Genomic DNA, 18,163 nt, shown 5'->3' on the forward strand with positions numbered 1-18,163 from the left:
ACACACACAAGCTCTGTATAACACACACAAGCTCTGTATAACACACACAAGCTCTGTATAACACACACATACATACAATGACAGTCTGTATAACACACACAAGCTCTGTATAACACACACAAGTTCTGTGTAACACACACAAGCTCTGTATAACACACACACGGTTTGTGTGACACACACAGATCTATAGATTATAGATATATTTCACCACCACTAACAAAGAAGGAAATGTAAACACTTACAAGTTTGGTTACGTTACAATCCATCATGATCTTCTCAACCCTTAATAAGCTACTGCAATGTAATGCTTTCAGCTGCCGGCGCAGAGTCAGACTCATGGTGACTGACACCGTCTCGTAAACACTGTTTTCCTGTAAAACAACAGTCACAAGTCACAATTTTACATAAATGGAAACATTTTTAAAAAACAAAATTTATGCTTACCAGATAAATTTCCTTCTTGACACGGTGAGTCCACGGATCATCTAATTACTGTTGGGAATACCACTCCTGCCCAGCAGGAGGCGGCAAAGAGCACCACAGAAAAGCTGTTAAATATCACCTCCCTTCCCTCCAACCCCAGTCATTCGACCGAAGTCAAGGAGAGAAAGGAAGTAACAAGGTGCAGAGGTGCCTGAGGTTTATAACAAACCAACAACCTGTCTAAAGAACAGGGTGGGCCGTGGACTCATCGTGTCAAGAAATAAATACATTTATCAGGTAAGCATACATTTTGTTTTCTTTCTAATGACACAATGAGTCCACGGATCATCTAATTACTATTGGGAATCAATACCCAAGCTAGAGTACACAGATGATAAGGGAGGGACAAGACAGGGAACCTAAACGAAAGGCACCACTGCTTGAAGAACCTTTCCCCCAAAGTACCCCTCAGCCGAGCAAAGGTGTCAAATTTGTAGAAGTTTGAAAAAGTGTGAAGAGAGGATCAAGTTGCAGCCTTGCAAAGCTGTTCCACAGAAGCTTCATTTTTGAATGCCCAGGAAGAGGAAACAGCCCTCGTAGAATGAGCCGTAACTCTCTCAGGAGGCTGCTGTCCATCAGTTTCATAGGCGAAGCGAATAATAATACTCTTCAGCCACAAAGAAAGAGAAGTAGCTGCAGCTTTCTGTCCCTTACATTTCCCAGAGAATACCACAAACAGAGCAGAAGAGTGACGAAAATCCTTAGTCTCCTGTAAATAGAATTTTAGAGCATGTACCACATCCAGATTGTGCAAAAGCCGTTCCTTTTGAGAAGAAGGATTAGGACACAAGGAAGGAACAACAATCTCCTGATTAATGTTCCGGTCAGAAACTACTTTAGGGAGAAACCCCAATTTGGTACGTAAAACAACCTTATTCGAATGAAAAATAAGGTAAGGAGACTCATACTGTAATGCAGAGAGCTCTGACACTCTACGAGCAGAACTAAATTAAGACTCCAGGGAGGAGTAACTGCTTTGAACACAGGCCTGATCCTGACCAAGGCCTGACAAAACCATTGCACATCTGGTACATCCACCAGACGTTTATGTAACAAAATAGACAAGGCAGATATTTGACCCTTTAGGAATTTGCCGACAATCCCTTCTCCAAATCTTCTTGGAGAAAGGACAGAATTCTAGGAATTCTATCCCTTGGATTCACACCAATATAGATATTTACGCCATATCTTGTGGTAAATCTTTCTAGTCACAGGTTTACAAGCCTGAATCATGGTCTCTATGACCCATTCCAAAAATCCCCGCTTGGATAAAATTAAGCACTCAATTTCCAAGCAGTCAGCTTCAGAGAAACTAGATTTGGATGAAGGAAGGGCCCTTGAAGTAGAAGGTCCTTCCTCAACGGAATTCTCCAAGGTGGAAGAGATGACATGTCCACCAGATCTGCATACCAAATCCTGCGAGGCCAAGCTGGAGCAATGAGGATCACCAACGCCCTCTCCTGCTTGAATCGAGCAATGACCGAGGTAGAAGAGCGAATGGAGGAAATAGGTATACAAGACTGAAATTCCAAGGTACCGCCAGGGAGTCTATCAGTACAGCCTGAGGGTCCCTTGACCTCGTCCCGTACCTCCGAAGCTTGGCATTCTGCCGAGATGCCATGAGATCCAATTCTGGCTGACCCTATTTTAGATCAGGCTGGAAAACACTTTCGGATGGAGATCCCACTCCCCCGGGTGAAAGGTCTGCCTGCTCAAGAAGTCTGCTTCCCAGTTGTCCACCCCTGGGATGTGGATCACCGACAGACAGCAATTGTGGGTCTCCGCCCACCGAATTATCTTGGCTACTTCTGTCATGGCTAAGGAACTCCGCATTCCTCCCAGATGGTTGATGAAAACAACTGAAGTTATGTTGTCCGACTGGAACCTGATGAACCGGGCCGAAGCTAACTGGGATCAGGCCAGAAAAGCATTGAAGATTGCTCTCAGCTCCAGAATGTTTATGGACAGAACAGACTCTGACTGAGTCCAAGTGCCCTGAGCCTTTAGAGAGCTCCAGACTGCTCCCCATTCCAGAAGGCTGGCGTCTGTTGTCACAATCACCCAAGAGGGTCTGCGAAAGCAGGTTCCCTGGGAGAGATGATCCTGAGACAACCACCAAAGAATAGAATCCCTTGTCTCCTGCTCCAGCTGTATTCGTGGAGAGAAATCAGCATAATCTCCGTTCCACTGACTGAGCATGTGTAACTGCAGAGGTCTGAGGTGGAAACGGGTGAACGGGATGATGTCCATTGCTACTACCATCAGCCCGATTACCTCCATGCACTGAGCCACTGATGGCCAAGGAGAGGACTGAAGTGTTAGACAAGAATCAAAAATCTTTGATTTCCTGACTTCTGTCAGAAAAATCTTCATTGATAAGGAATCTATTATGGTTCCCAAGAAGATTACCCTTGTATTTGGAACTAAGGAGCTCTTTTCCAAATGTAACTTCCATCCATGAGATCGCAGGAAAGATAACAACATTTCCGTGTGGCAATCTTTCTTGTTGAAAGGATGGCGTCTGGACCAGGATGTCGTCCAAATAAGGCGCCACTGCAATGCTCCGCAATTGGAGCACCGCCAACAGGGATCCCAGAACCTTCGAGAAAATTCTGGGAGCTGTGGCAAGGCCGAATGGAAGAGCCACAAACTGGAAGTGTTTGTCTAGAAATGCAAACTTAGAAACCTGTGATGGTCCCTGTGGATGGGAATATGCAGGTACACGTCCTTTAAATCTACGGTTGTCATAAATTGACCCTCTTGGATCAAAGGAAGAATGGAACAAATAGTTTCCATCTTGAAGGACAGTACTCTGAGGAATTTGTTTAGACTCTTGAGATCTAAAATTGGTCTGAAGGTTCCCTCCTTTTTGGGAACCACGAACAGATTGGAATAGAACCCCAGACTCTGTTCCTGCAACAGAACAGGAACTATCACTCCCAGGTTGGAGAGGTCCGGTACACAGTGTAAGAATGCCTCTCTTTTTGTCTGGTCTACAGATAATCTTGAAAGCAGAATCCTGCCCCTGGGAGGAAAGTTCTTGAACTCTAGTTTGTATCCCTGGGACACGATGTCCACTGCCCAGGGATCCTGAACATCTCAAACATCTCGAGTGAAGAAGGAAAGTCTGCCCCCTACAAGATCTCGAACATCTCGAGTGAAGAAGGAAAGTCTGCCCCCTACAAGATCCGGTCCGGATTGGGGGTAGGCCCTTCATGCTGTTTTGATTCAATAGCAGGATTTTAGATTGTTTTCCCTTGTTCCAAGACTGATTAGGTCTATAGGAAGGTTTAGACTGCTCCTGCTTGGAAGAGGAAGTGGATGGATTTCCCTTGAAATTTCGAAAGGAACGAAATCTGACGTCCCTTTTGTTTGTTTCTTTTATCCTGAGGGAGAAAATGACCCTTTCCTCCCGTAATGTCAGAAATTATTTCCGTCAAACCCGGTCCAAACAAGGTCTTTCCATTGTAAGGAACTGCCAAAAGTTTAGACTTAGATGACACATCCGCAGACCAAGATTTTAACCATAAAGCTCTGCGGGCTAGCACAGCAAAACCCGAAATCTTTGCTCCCAGTTTAATAACCTGTAGGGAAGCATCCGTAATAAAGGAATTGGTTAACTTAAGGGCCTTTATCCTATCCTGGATCTCTTCAAGGGTAGTGTCTGTCCTAATAGAATCAGACAACGCATCAAACCAGTATGCCGCCACACTAATGATGGTAGCAATGCACACTGCAGGTTGACATTGTAAACCCTGGTGTACATATATCTTCTTGAGTAACCCCTCTAATTTTTTGTCCATAGGATCCTTAAAAGCACAACTATCCTATATGGGGATAGTAGTCCTCTTAGCCAGAGTTGAAATTGCCCCTTCCACCTTGGGTACTGTTTGCCAAGACTCCTTGATAGAGTCCGCTATGGGAAACATCTTTTTAAATATAGGGGATGGAGAAAAAGGGATACCCGGTCTCTCCCATTCCTTAGCAATGATCTCAGTAACTCGATCTGGTACAGGAAAAACCTCCACCATGGAAGGTACATCAAAATATTTGTTTAGGACGACCGTGTTTGGTAATGTAAAGTAACAGAGACATTGGTTTGGAAAGGCTAAATGTCTCCAAAATTTCATCCTATAAGTTGAACTGTTTATCAAAGTGTTTCTGATTTGTTCTGTATTGTTTATATATACAATGTGTTCTCTTTTTTTTTTCTAACTTCTTTTCTTTAGAAGGGTAAGAGATATTTTCTGTTGCCCACCTACAAGCTACATTGATATACATCCTAAGATTTATGTTCTGTGTTAAGCCTTGTTCTTAGGAGTATTGGCCTGAGTCTTTTCTTATTTAATTCAAAGATAATTTGCTACAACTAATAGTTTATAGCTTTGCATTTAATATACACTGGAGCACTTGATTTTGCTTACCCTAACTTACTGAAGTCTGGCCATAACTCTATTTTTGAACGTAAGTTAGGGGCCTGCTATATGGTTTAGTGTGATGGTCTCAGGTGGGGAGGTTGGGAGTGTGATTGTGAGTGTGATTGAGGGAGGGGGAGGGAGGGTTAAGGGGGGGGGGGTTCCCCTTTTTTTTTTTTTTTTTTTCTTTCTTGCCTGAGACCACACACACAGTGCCTAAGATAATCTATAACCTATGCCTATATATATATTGTATGCAATTGTTATGGTTTATAATAACGCTCTTGACAAGATAGGGCCTAATATTACTCCAATATTGTTATTAAATTATCTATTATGTGTTGCAACTAAATATAATACGCCTATGTCTGCTTGTGGAGCATCTGCTCCGGAGTCCCCTCCCCGGCCCCCCCCCCCCTCTTCCTTTTTTCTAGCTACTTTTTTTTTATATATATTGACACTCCTATTTGTTATCATTTTCTGCCTAAGTGCCCTGTGTTTCGAGAGGAGAGAGAGTTTTCGGAGATAAGGGTATAGTTTATTGTATTGTATTTGTTGCATTGTTATACATAAGAAAAGACAACTGTTCCTATACGTTTTACATCTCTTTACTCATACCCTTAGCCACCTCGTTGCTCCCCTTGTGTGATTTTTCCTTTCTTGGAGCGTTACAGGCCCCCCCCATCTTCTTCATCTTCTTCACCTTCTTCATCTTCTTCTTCTTCTTCTTTTTTCTTCTTCTCCTTTTTCTCTACTCCCTCTTTTCTTTCTTCTTCTTCCCTTTTTCCCCTTCTCCCTCTTCTTCTCTCATTTCTTTTTCTTCCTCGCAAATCACTTTTTTGCATCTACCTGCTTTCTATTTGGATATCTATCCATAATATATATAGCTCCGCTCTTTCCTTTTCCTTTTCTCTTTCTATTCACCTATGCACCCCATTTCTTAGTGCTTAGATTGTCATTTGTGCTTACTCTAAAAGGTGTAATCTTATGTTTCTATCTTATTTCTTTTCTTCTTTTGTCTATCATCAACATAATTATTATAGTTCTCTGGCAAAATTGCGTGCCAGTGACTTTTACCGCGGTTAATCCTTGTATATACCGCAAAACTAATTACCTTCCCTTGAACCCCCCTTTCCCTCTACCCCTCTTCCCCTTTCTCCCTTCTCCCCCCCCCTTTTTTTTTTTTTTTTTCTTTCCCATAATGTCTATTGTGTGTGTCTCACAAAATGCAAGGGGCCTTAATTCCCCTACCAAAAGAAGTCTATTGTTTCGCTCCCTAAAATACCTTAAGGCAAAAATTATTTTCTTGCAGGAGACCCACTGGCGGATCGGAGAACCGATCCCTATTCGCTCTCCATCTTTCCCGGTGGTGGAGACGGCCTCCTTTACTAAAAAATCTAGAGGCACTGCTATACTAGTTCACAGGGATATCACATATGAAAAATTACATGTAGAAGCTGATCCTCAGGGGAGATTCCTTATACTGGTATGTAAGTTGGAGGGTAACACCTATACGTTAGCTTCTTATTACGGCCCAAACTCCTCTCAAATTCGACATCTTAAGAAATTCCTATCTCGCTTAGACAGAGTAAAGAAGGGTCTTCTACTGCTTGCTGGCGATTTTAACATGGTTATAGATCCAGTGATGGATAAGAAAGTCCATTACAACAGACCTATAGAAAAGGCCACTATAGACACTTCTAAAAAGTTCTTCACTCTTCTGACCCAAGCTAATCTTTTTGATGTGTGGCGCTCTTTCAACTCTACTAATAGAGACTACACTTATTACTCCCCAGTTCATGACTCCTATTCCAGAATAGATTTTTTCTTCAGTAATCCTTGGCTCCTAGACAAGATAGGAAGGTCTTCTATTGGTAATGTAACTTGGTCTGATCACAACCCGGTGACTGTATGTTTGAATAGAGTGGCTGAACCATCCCCTAGACCCCCCTGGCGTTTGCTTGACTCGTTACTGTCGGTCCCGGGACAGATTGAGAGGCTCGAGTCTGAGATCACATCTTTCCTTGAACTAAACGACACAGGTGATGTTGACAATTTCAATTTATGGGGAGCTCTTAAAGCATACTTGAGGGGCCTATTTATTAAACTTCAGGCCCAGACCCGCCGGGAATCATCGACATCCTTGGCTAACTTACACATGGAATTAAGGTCATTGACAGATTCGCATAAGCTAACCTTAGACCCCACCCTTCTATCACAAATTGCTTCAGTGCAGCACCGTCTTAAAGTGTTGGAAAATCAGAGAGTCCAAGATAGATTACGTGAGTGTAAAAAACTATTTTATCGCAAGGGAAATAAACCTGACTACCTGTTAGCAAGGAAGCTACGTGATAGGACTGCCCAGGCCAGAATCCCCTATCTAATTACGGATAATCGCAAACTGACTAATCCTGTTGATATTGGGTCAGAATTTGCCAAATACTATGCTAAATTGTATAATTTGCAAACTCTCCTAGGACATGTTCCTCCTAGTACTGCTGATATTAGACTATTTTTATCTAACTTATCTCTACCTAAACGTTCCGAGGAACAAGTTGATTCCTTAGAAGCTCCAGTGTCCATCGAAGAAGTTAAAGATGCCATCTTTTCGCTCAAGCCTCGGAAGTCTCCCGGTCCGGATGGATATTCCGATTTTTTCTACAAAACTTTTAGTGCTTCCCTATCCCCTCTTCTTACGCGGGTATTTAACTCAGCTGAACAATTAGGTTATTTCCCGAATGAATTCCTTCAGGCATCCATCGTAACTTTACCTAAGCCCGGGAAACCCCCAGACGTTTGTCCTAATTTCAGGCCGATCTCCCTTCTAAATCTTGATGCAAAACTATATGCCAAGATCTTGGCTAAGCGCCTAAACAAACTGATCCCCTGTCTAGTGACTCCAGATCAGGTGGGCTTCACCTTGGGGCGACAAAGTCCCGATAACACTAGAAGATTGTTAAATATATTTTTTGAAGTAGGTCGGCTCGGTCTTCCATGCGCTGCAGTATCACTTGACGCTGAGAAAGCGTTTGACCGAGTCGACTGGCTATATATGAGAGAGGTCTTGATGCACTTTGGGTTCACGTCGTCTATTTGCACTAAAATCTTTGCGCTCTATTCCAACCCCTCAGCTCGAGTGAGAGGATTAGGGTTCCTGTCTCCTGAATTCAAAATCACAAACGGTACCCGGCAAGGGTGTCCGTTGTCCCCCTTGCTTTTTGCTCCTATGATGGAGCCACTTGCGGAGGCTATTAGGATGTCTAGTGAAATAAAGGGAATTACATTACATGGTACTACCCAAAAGGTAGTTTTATTCGCAGATGACCTGACTGTGTTAGTTACCAACCCATTAGAATCACTACCAAAATTATTCGATCTATTAGAAACTTTTTCCAACATTAGCATGTACAAGCTTAACTACTCTAAAACTGAGGCATTCACCTTAAACATCTCCAATTTAGACTTCCAGATTCTAAAGCGTCGATTCCCTTTTGTTTGGTCCTCCACGCGGCTAAAACACTTGGGAGTCTATCTATCGCAAAATATTTCTACCATTATATCGTCTAATTTTCATCCCCTATTATGTAAGTTTAAAGAATATTTTGTAAAATGGGACTCACATACTATTTCTTGGTGGGGTAGGATAGCCGCCATTAAAATGAACCTCCTACCAAAACTGACTTACCTTTTCCGATGTTTACCTCTCCCTATTCCCAAGAGCATAATTTCACAGTTCCAACGAATGTGTAATAATTTTATTTGGAAATGTAAGCGCCCTAGAGTAGCGATGAAAACCATGACATATCCAATACTAGCTGGCGGAGCAGCAGCTCCCAATATAATGGTTTATCATGAAGCTTCTAGGTTGGCTCATATCACGGCCTGGGGGCTGGAGTCCTCTGAAAGTAGATGGGCAGAGCTTGAGCAGGCGTCTCTACCAAAGGGACTTAACCTACGGGATCTTATCTGGATCCCAAAATATTCCAGGAAACCAGAACTAGGTCTAAACTACATCATAGCTACTAACTTAAAGTTTTGGGATAAAATTCACCATAGAAATGCTATAGCTCCACATCCCTCCCCGACCCACTCTATCGCCGGCCTTTTGGGGGCCTTAGCAGATTCACATCCCCAGGAGTGGAAGGCACTACAGATTCGGAGTGTAGAGGACTTGATCTCGGATACGGGTCTACTCTCAGTCACGCTTTTTCAAAGCAGATTTTCCCCTTCACCCCTGATGAGTTTCGAGTTCTTTCGACTACGAAGCTTTCTGCGTGTGTGGGGTTTTACCTCGGGACCTCTAAGAACCCGAACTTTGTGTGAGAAACTTTGGGACGCAAAATATCTCGCCCCAAAGGTATTCTCTCTGGCATACTCCGCCCTCATACAAGCACCTATATATAACAAATCTTTCTATATCGTGCATTGGGAGGGTGCTCTGCACTTCAACGCTTCTGAAGAAGAGTGGAGATTTGCAACCCTGTTAACAAAAAACGCGGTTCATAGTACTACCTATTTTGAACTTTATTTTAAGATCCTGACACAATGGCATTACACTCCCTTACGCCTATTTCAGATCTCCAAAACAAACTCCTCTATGTGCTGGAGGGGATGCGGCAAAGTGGGATCCCCTGCCCATATGTGGTGGGAGTGTCCTAAGATTCAGAGAATTTGGACCAGGGCATTCTATTACTGCACCAAACTAGGGCCTAGATTTAGAGTTCGGCGGTAGCCGTCAAAACCAGCGTTAGAGGCTCCTAACGCTGGTTTTGGCCGCCCGCTGGTATTTGGAGTCAGTGATTAAAGGGTCTAACGCTCACTTTACAGCCGCGACTTTTCCATACCGCAGATCCCCCTACGCCATTTGCGTAGCCTATCTTTTCAATGGGATCTTTCTAACGCCGGTATTTAGAGTCGTTTCTGCAGTGAGCGTTAGAGCTCTAACGACAAGATTCCAGCCGCCTGAAAATAGCAGGAGTTAAGAGCTTTCTGGCTAACGCCGGTTTATAAAGCTCTTAACTACTGTACCCTAAAGTACACTAACACCCATAAACTACCTATGTACCCCTAAACCGAGCTCCCCCCACATCGCCGCCACTCGATTAAAAATTTTAACCCCTAATCTTCCGACCGCCACCTACGTTATACTTATGTACCCCTAATCTGCTGCCCCTAACCCCGCCGACCCCTATATTACATTTATTAACCCCTAATCTGCCCCCCACAACATCGCCGCCAGCTACTTTAAATAATTAACCCCTAATCTTCCGACCGCAAAGCGCCGCCACCTACGTTATCCCTATGTACCCCTAATCTGCTACCCCTAACACCGCCGACCCCTATATTATATTTATTAACCCCTAATCTGCCCCCCTCAACGTCGCCGACACCTGCCTACACTTATTAACCCCTAATCTGCCGAGCGGACCGCACCGCTACTATAATAAAGTTATTAACCCCTAACCCGCCTCACTAACCCTATCATAAATAGTATTAACCCCTAATCTGCCCTCCCTAACATCGCCGACACCTAACTTCAATTATTAACCCCTAATCTTCCGATCGGAGCTCACCGCTATTCTAATAAATGTATTAACCCCTAAAGCTAAGTCTAACCCTAACACTAACACCCCCCTAACTTAAATATAATTTTAATCTAACGAAATAAATTAACTCTTATTAAATAAATTAATCCTATTTAAAGCTAAATACTTACCTGTAAAATAAACCCTAATATAGCTACAATATAAATTATAATTATATTTTAGCTATTTTAGGATTAATATTTATTTTACAGGCAACTTGGTATTTATTTTAACTAGGTACAATAGCTATTAAATAGTTAAGAACTATTTAATAGCTACCTAGTTAAAATAATTACAAAATTACCTGTAAAATAAATCCTAACCTAAGATATAATTAAACCTAACACTACCCTATCAATAAAATAATTAAATAAACTACCTACAATTACCTACAATTAACCTAACACTACACTATCAATAAATTAAATAAACACAATTGCTACAAATAAATACAATTAAATAAACTAGCTAAAGTACAAAAAATAAAAAAGAACTAAGTTACAGAAAATAAAAAAATATTTACAAACATAAGAAAAATATTACAACAATTTTAAACTAATTACACCTACTCTAAGCCCCCTAATAAAATAACAAAGCCCCCCAAAATAAAAAATTCCCTACCCTATTCTAAATTAAAAAAGTTACAAGCTCTTTTACCTTACCAGCCCTGAACAGGGCCCTTTGCGGGGCATGCCCCAAGAAGTTCAGCTCTTTTGCCTGTAAAAGAAAACATACAATACCCCCCCCCCAACATTACAACCCACCACCCACATACCCCTAATCTAACCCAAACCACCCTTAAATAAACCTAACACTAAGCCCCTGAAGATCTTCCTACCTTGTCTTCACCATACCAGGTTCACCGATCCGTCCTGGCTCCAAGATCTTCATCCAACCCAAGCGGGGGTTGGCGATCCATAATCCGGTGCTGAAGAGGTCCAGAAGAGGCTCCAAAGTCTTCATCCTATCCGGCAAGAAGAGGACATCCGGACCGGCAAACATCTTCTCCAAGCCGCATCTTCGATCTTCTTCCATCCGGTGCGGAGCGGGTCCATCTTGAAGCAGGCGACGCGGATCCATCCTCTTCTTCCGATGTCTCCCGACGAATGACGGTTCCTTTAAGGGACGTCATCCAAGATGGCGTCCCTCGAATTCCGATTGGCTGATAGGATTCTATCAGCCAATCGGAATTAAGGTAGGAATTTTCTGATTGGCTGATGGAATCAGCCAATCAGAATCTAGTTCAATCCGATTGGCCGATCCAATCAGCCAATCAGATTGAGCTCGCATTCTATTGGCTGATCGGAACAGCCAATAGAATGCGAGCTCAATCTGATTGGCTGATTGGATCAGCCAATCGGATTGAACTTGATTCTGATTGGCTGATTCCATCAGCCAATCAGAAAATTCCTACCTTAATTCCGATTGGCTGATAGAATCCTATCAGCCAATCGGAATTCGAGGGACGCCATCTTGGATGACGTCCCTTAAAGGAACCGTCATTAGTCGGGAGACATCGGAAGAAGAGGATGGATCCGCGTCGCCTGCTTCAAGATGGACCCGCTCCGCACCGGATGGAAGAAGATCGAAGATGCGGCTTGGAGAAGATGTTTGCCGGTCCGGATGTCCTCTTCTTGCCGGATAGGATGAAGACTTTGGAGCCTCTTCTGGACCTCTTCAGCACCGGATTATGGATCGCCAACCCCCGCTTGGGTTGGATGAAGATCTTGGAGCCAGGACGGATCGGTGAACCTGGTATGGTGAAGACAAGGTAGGAAGATCTTCAGGGGCTTAGTGTTAGGTTTATTTAAGGGTGGTTTGGGTTAGATTAGGGGTATGTGGGTGGTGGGTTGTAATGTTGGGGGGGGGGTATTGTATGTTTTCTTTTACAGGCAAAAGAGCTGAACTTCTTGGGGCATGCCCCGCAAAGGGCCCTGTTCAGGGCTGGTAAGGTAAAAGAGCTTGTAACTTTTTTAATTTAGAATAGGGTAGGAAATTTTTTATTTTGGGGGGCTTTGTTATTTTATTAGGGGGCTTAGAGTAGGTGTAATTAGTTTAAAATTGTTGTAATATTTTTCTTATGTTTGTAAATATTTTTTTATTTTCTGTAACTTAGTTCTTTTTTATTTTTTGTACTTTAGCTAGTTTATTTAATTGTATTTATTTGTAGCAATTGTGTTTATTTAATTTATTGATAGTGTAGTGTTAGGTTAATTGTAGGTAATTGTAGGTAGTTTATTTAATTATTTTATTGATAGGGTAGTGTTAGGTTTAATTATATCTTAGGTTAGGATTTATTTTACAGGTAATTTTGTAATTATTTTAACTAGGTAGCTATTAAATAGTTCTTAACTATTTAATAGCTATTGTACCTAGTTAAAATAAATACCAAGTTGCCTGTAAAATAAATATTAATCCTAAAATAGCTAAAATATAATTATAATTTATATTGTAGCTATATTAGGGTTTATTTTACAGGTAAGTATTTAGCTTTAAATAGGATTAATTTATTTAATAAGAGTTAATTTATTTCGTTAGATTAAAATTATATTTAAGTTAGGGGGGTGTTAGTGTTAGGGTTAGACTTAGCTTTAGGGGTTAATACATTTATTAGAATAGCGGTGAGCTCCGATCGGAAGTTTAGGGGTTAATAATTGAAGGTAGGTGTCGGCGATGTTAGGGAGGGCAGATTAGGGGTTAATACTATTTATGATAGGGTTAGTGAGGCGGATTAGGGGTTAATAACTTTATTATAGTAGCGCTCAGGTCCGCTCGGCAGATTAGGGGTTAATAAGTGTAGGTAGGTGTCGGCGACATTGTGGGGGGCAGATTAGGGGTTAATAAATATAACATAGGGGTCGGCGATGTTAGGGCAGCAGATTAGGGGTACATAGGGATAACGTAGGTTGCGGCGGTTTACGGAGCGGAAGATTAGGGGTTAAAACTGTAATGCAGGGGTCAGCGATAGCGGGGGCGGCAGATTAGGGGTTAATAAGTGTAAGGTTAGGGGTGTTTAGACTCGGGGTACATGTTAGAGTGTTAGGTGCAGACGTAGGAAGTGTTTCCCCATAGGAAACAATGGGGCTGCGTTAGGAGCTGAACGCTGCTTTTTTGCAGGTGTTAGGTTTTTTTTCAGCTCAAACAGTCCCATTGTTTCCTATGGGAGAATCGTGCACGAGCACGTTTTTGATGCCGGCCGCGTCCGTAAGCAACTCTGGTATCGAGAGTTGCATTTGCGGTAAAAATGCCCTACGCTCCTTTTTTGGAGCCTAACGCAGCATTTGTTTTAACTCTCGATACCAGAGTTAATTTTATGGTGCGGCCAGAAAAAAGCCCGCGGAGCGTTAACAGCCCTTTTACCGCCAAACTCCAAATCTAGGCCTAGGTTTGGTGGAATCCAATCGGCCAGCTGTGGCACTATTCCATATATTCTCTGACAAGATACCTCGACACTTAAAATACCTGTGCATCTATATTTTCTTGTCTGTTAAACTAAATATCGCCAAGGCATGGCTCCAACCTAAGGGCCCTAGGTGGAACCAGATTAAGTCTACAATGGTGCATATTGAAACTATGGAATGCGCGGTCTTTGCAGCCAACAACAAAATCCCGATTCATTGTCTATGCTTGGAAGCTTGGCGACAATGCCTAGAAGGAGAGATTACCACGTGCTAACTCTGCCTTATGTTTTAAGTAATAGGACTTTAGATGACACCAGACATTGGGTGTGGAGACTGACCACCGGTGGGTTCTCCTGTAGAGATTTAGTGCCTTTGGGAAACTTAGAACCAGAGATAGGGAGTCACTCTCCTACCTGCCCTCCTCACTCTTTACCTCCCTCCCCCCCCCTTTTTTTTTTTTTTTCTCTTTTCTCTCTCTTCCCCCCCTTTCCCTCCCCTTCTTTCCCTAAACTATGTGGTATACTTTTGGCGAGTTGCTCTTTCTCTCGCTTGATATCAATATTCAATAACCAACTCGTTAGTTTATGTTTATATAATAAAGTGTTGTTTATTGACTGTTAATGAATCATTATGTCTAGTACTACAAAAGTAAAAATTATATGAGGTTTGTTTTATGTTGGAACTCTATTTATGATTTCATATTGTCTAACATTACTCTGTTATTGGAAACTATTGTACAATATGTTACTTATGACCTGTACCTGATAACTACTGAGCTTTTACTGTATAATGATGTCTCCCGTTGTTATATGAGTTTCGTCTTTTAATATATTTGTATGTTTTTTTTTGCCATAAACCTCAATAAAAACCATTTAAACAAAAAAAAAAAAAAAATATTTGTTTAGCTTACTGGATTTCTTAGGATTAACTACGACTGTGGTGTCGCTGTCGTCCAGAGTAGCCAAAACCTCCTTAAGTAATAGATGGAGGTGTTCTAGCTTAAACCTGAAAGATACAACTTCAGTATCAGCAGGAGGAATTACACTGTCAGAGTCTGAGATTTCACTCTCAGATGCTACCGAAGTATCCTCCTCCAGGCTTCTGGGAGGGGGCATTCAAAAAAAGCAACAACTGCGTCAGTAACCTCGCTTACTGAATGTTTATTTTTCCTCTTGCGCTTTCCCTGCAGCATGGGAAAAGCAGACAACGCATCAGAAACTGCAGAGGACATAAGAGAAGCGATGTCTTGCAACGTAACTCCAGGAGGAGTTAGAGAGGAAGCGCAGGGCACCGCCTTGGAAAATGATGGCTCAGAAAAAAGTCTATCCCTATAATTTAAAGTCCTCTCAATACAGGAGGAACAGAAAGGGATTGGTGGTTCCACATTGGCATCAAAACACAAAGAACAAGTGACATTTTGCAAAGTCTCTTGGTCCATTCTGACTCACAATGGATCAAATTAACAAATAATAACCTTAATTTTTTAATAAAAAATTAAAATAGAAAAAAACGTTACTGTCCCTTTAAATGTTAAACCGTAACTTTTTTACTTTAGTCTGCAGAATGAGGAAATTTTCTAAATAACAATAATAGAACACCTCTACACCTTAGCTTCTTTGCTGAGGCACCTACCTGACCTGCTACACCGGAGCTTTGTCTTTCCCTTTACTAGATAAACGATCCAGACTCCAGCAGCAAACAAAAGGAGCCGTTCTCCGGTCCTAGAAACGCATGCTTTCAGAAAATCATGCGTTTCTAGACAGACCCTGAAATTCTCTTCCTCCACACTCGGAAGTGAAGAAAAGTGGCGCACAATGCAAATTGCCGCCTCACATAGCTCCGCCCCTCGTGGGCGTCCCCAAAAACAACAATCTCCCAGTCTGCATTTTGTTAAAGTTTACCTGCCGGGAGTAGCGGAACCACCAGAGAGTAATTACCAAGTAATCTTTTCTCAGCCCCAGTGCCTGCATAAACGGCTGTCATATGAGTCCTCTCCAGTATAGGAGAGTTTAATTGTCCCTTTTAAAATAAAGTGCCTTCATATTAAAATGGACCTCTTGTCATTTATGTCTTGAATTAAAGTGCCCACTTTTTCTGAGTATCTTTCTCCTTCCCAGAAATAATAAAGTCAGCAATTACCTCGCAAATCTGCCCGACAGCAAGGCAGCTCACCAGGTTTGAGAGGTCCTCTCCCTCACATAGACCTGTGGAAAGAAATACTGAGTAATTTCACTCAGGCTTTCAGAGTTAGGGCAGCATAAATTTCATGGGAGGCGCAGTGAGAATTATGTCCCACAAGTTCCCAGTGCTCTAAAGCCACTACTGCCCTACTGAAGAGAATGATGTGGACTACGACTACACCCTAGAACAAAGCAGCACAATCTTGCACCACTTAAAAAATAATAAAATCTTGCCTGAAGAATCTTTTTCTAACACAACTTAGCCCTTTCCTTGCTCTAACATAGGCAAAGAGAATGACTGGGGTGGGAGGGAAGGGAGGTGATATTTAACAGCTTTGCTGTGGTGCTCTTTGCCGCCTCCTGCTGGGCAGGAGTGATATTCCCAATAGTAATTAGATGACGCGTGGACTCATCGTGTCATTAGAAAGAAAAGTGCTTTAGAAATGATTAATATATTATCTATAAATGTTTCCTTGCACAGTGCCTCTGCTTTTTACAGTATAATAACAATAGCACTTTTGTAAACAAATCATCTGCTTTTTGATTCTTGGACTTGATGAGAATGCCTCAATATATAAACAAATTTGGCTTAAATTTCTAAGCCATTTAAATCCGTTTGCAAAAGTGCTGATTACATTTGCAAACCCAGCAGTGCTACATACGTTACATCTGTGTGTTTCTTTATGATTAGGTAAACACGCAGAGGATTCCCCTGACCTTGAGGGCATAGTTTGGGGTGGGGGTCACTTACCTTTAGTTAGTGAGTGAGAGACAATAGATATGAATAAGAGAAAGCGCTGCAAAGCACACTGGGAAAAACACAACACATGCAAAAAATATGTATTGAAGAAGCTACAGATAGAGAAGAACTAGGTCCAGATGACTTGGACAATAATTTCTCAAAATAGAAATTTTGAGTTCTGTAACCTTATTGTCTGGTAATATATCTGCTGGGGGCGCTTCTACTGCCCAGCAGCACCCCCAGCACCCCCAGCCCCCTCCAGTCAAGATCATCTGTCAGGGAGCTTTTAGGGAAGACAATTAACGCAATGCACTAGATAATACATCTGTCTGTCTGCTACTCTCCTTATACATCTGTCTGTCTGCTACTCTCCTTATACATCTGTCTGTCTGCTTCTCTCCTTATACATCTGTCTGTCTGCTACTCTCCTTATGCATCTGTCTGTCTGCTTCTCTCCTTATGCATCTGTCTGTCTGCTTCTCTCCTTGTGTATCTGTCTGTCTGCTACTCTCCTTATACATCTGTCTGTCTGCTACTCTCCTTATACATCTGTCTGTCTGCTACTCTCCTTATACATCTGTCTGTCTGCTACTCTCCTTATGCATCTGCCTGTCTGCTTCTCTCCTTATGCATCTGTCTGTCTGCTTCTCTCCTTATACATCTGTCTGTCTGCTACTCTCCTTATACATCTGTCTGTCTGCTACTCTCCTTATACATCTGTCTGTCTGCTTCTCTCCTTATACATCTGTCTGTCTGCTTCTCTCCTTATGCATCTGTCTGTCTGCTTCTCTCCTTATACATCTGTCTGTCTGCTACTCTCCTTATACATCTGTCTGTCTGCTACTCTCCTTATACATCTGTCTGTCTGCTTCTCTCCTTATACATCTGTCTGTCTGCTACTCTCCTTATGCATCTGTCTGTCTGCTACTCTCCTTATGCATCTGTCTGTCTGCTTCTCTCCTTATGCATCTGTCTGTCTGCTTCTCTCCTTATACATCTGTCTGTCTGCTTCTCTCCTTATACATCTGTCTGTCTGCTTCTCTCCTTATGCATCTGTCTGTCTGCTTCTCTCCTTATGCATCTGTCTGTCTGCTACTCTCCTTATACATCTGTCTGTCTGCTACTCTCCTTATACATCTGTCTGTCTGCTACTCTCCTTATACATCTGTCTGTCTGCTACTCTCCTTATACATCTGTCTGTCTGCTACTCTCCTTATACATCTGTCTGTCTGCTACTCTCCTTATGCATCTGCCTGTCTGCTTCTCTCCTTATGCATCTGTCTGTCTGCTTCTCTCCTTATACATCTGTCTGTCTGCTACTCTCCTTATACATCTGTCTGTCTGCTACTCTCCTTAT

General features: G+C 42.2%; 1 protein-coding gene across 1 annotated transcript in view; it reads right to left on the reverse strand.

Moving 5' to 3' along the window:
• The window catches only part of LOC128639754 (uncharacterized), a 293,450-nt gene that overhangs the window by 136,660 nt on the left and 138,627 nt on the right, over nucleotides 1-18,163 (reverse strand). Inside the window, exon 17 of the mRNA XM_053691880.1 lies at nucleotides 243-371. Coding sequence (XP_053547855.1) covers nucleotides 243-371 — 129 coding nt within the window. The remainder of the gene's footprint in view (nucleotides 1-242; nucleotides 372-18,163) is intronic.

The sequence above is a fragment of the Bombina bombina genome, chromosome 9 (assembly GCF_027579735.1).
Source record: "Bombina bombina isolate aBomBom1 chromosome 9, aBomBom1.pri, whole genome shotgun sequence".
NCBI lineage: Eukaryota > Metazoa > Chordata > Amphibia > Anura > Bombinatoridae > Bombina > Bombina bombina.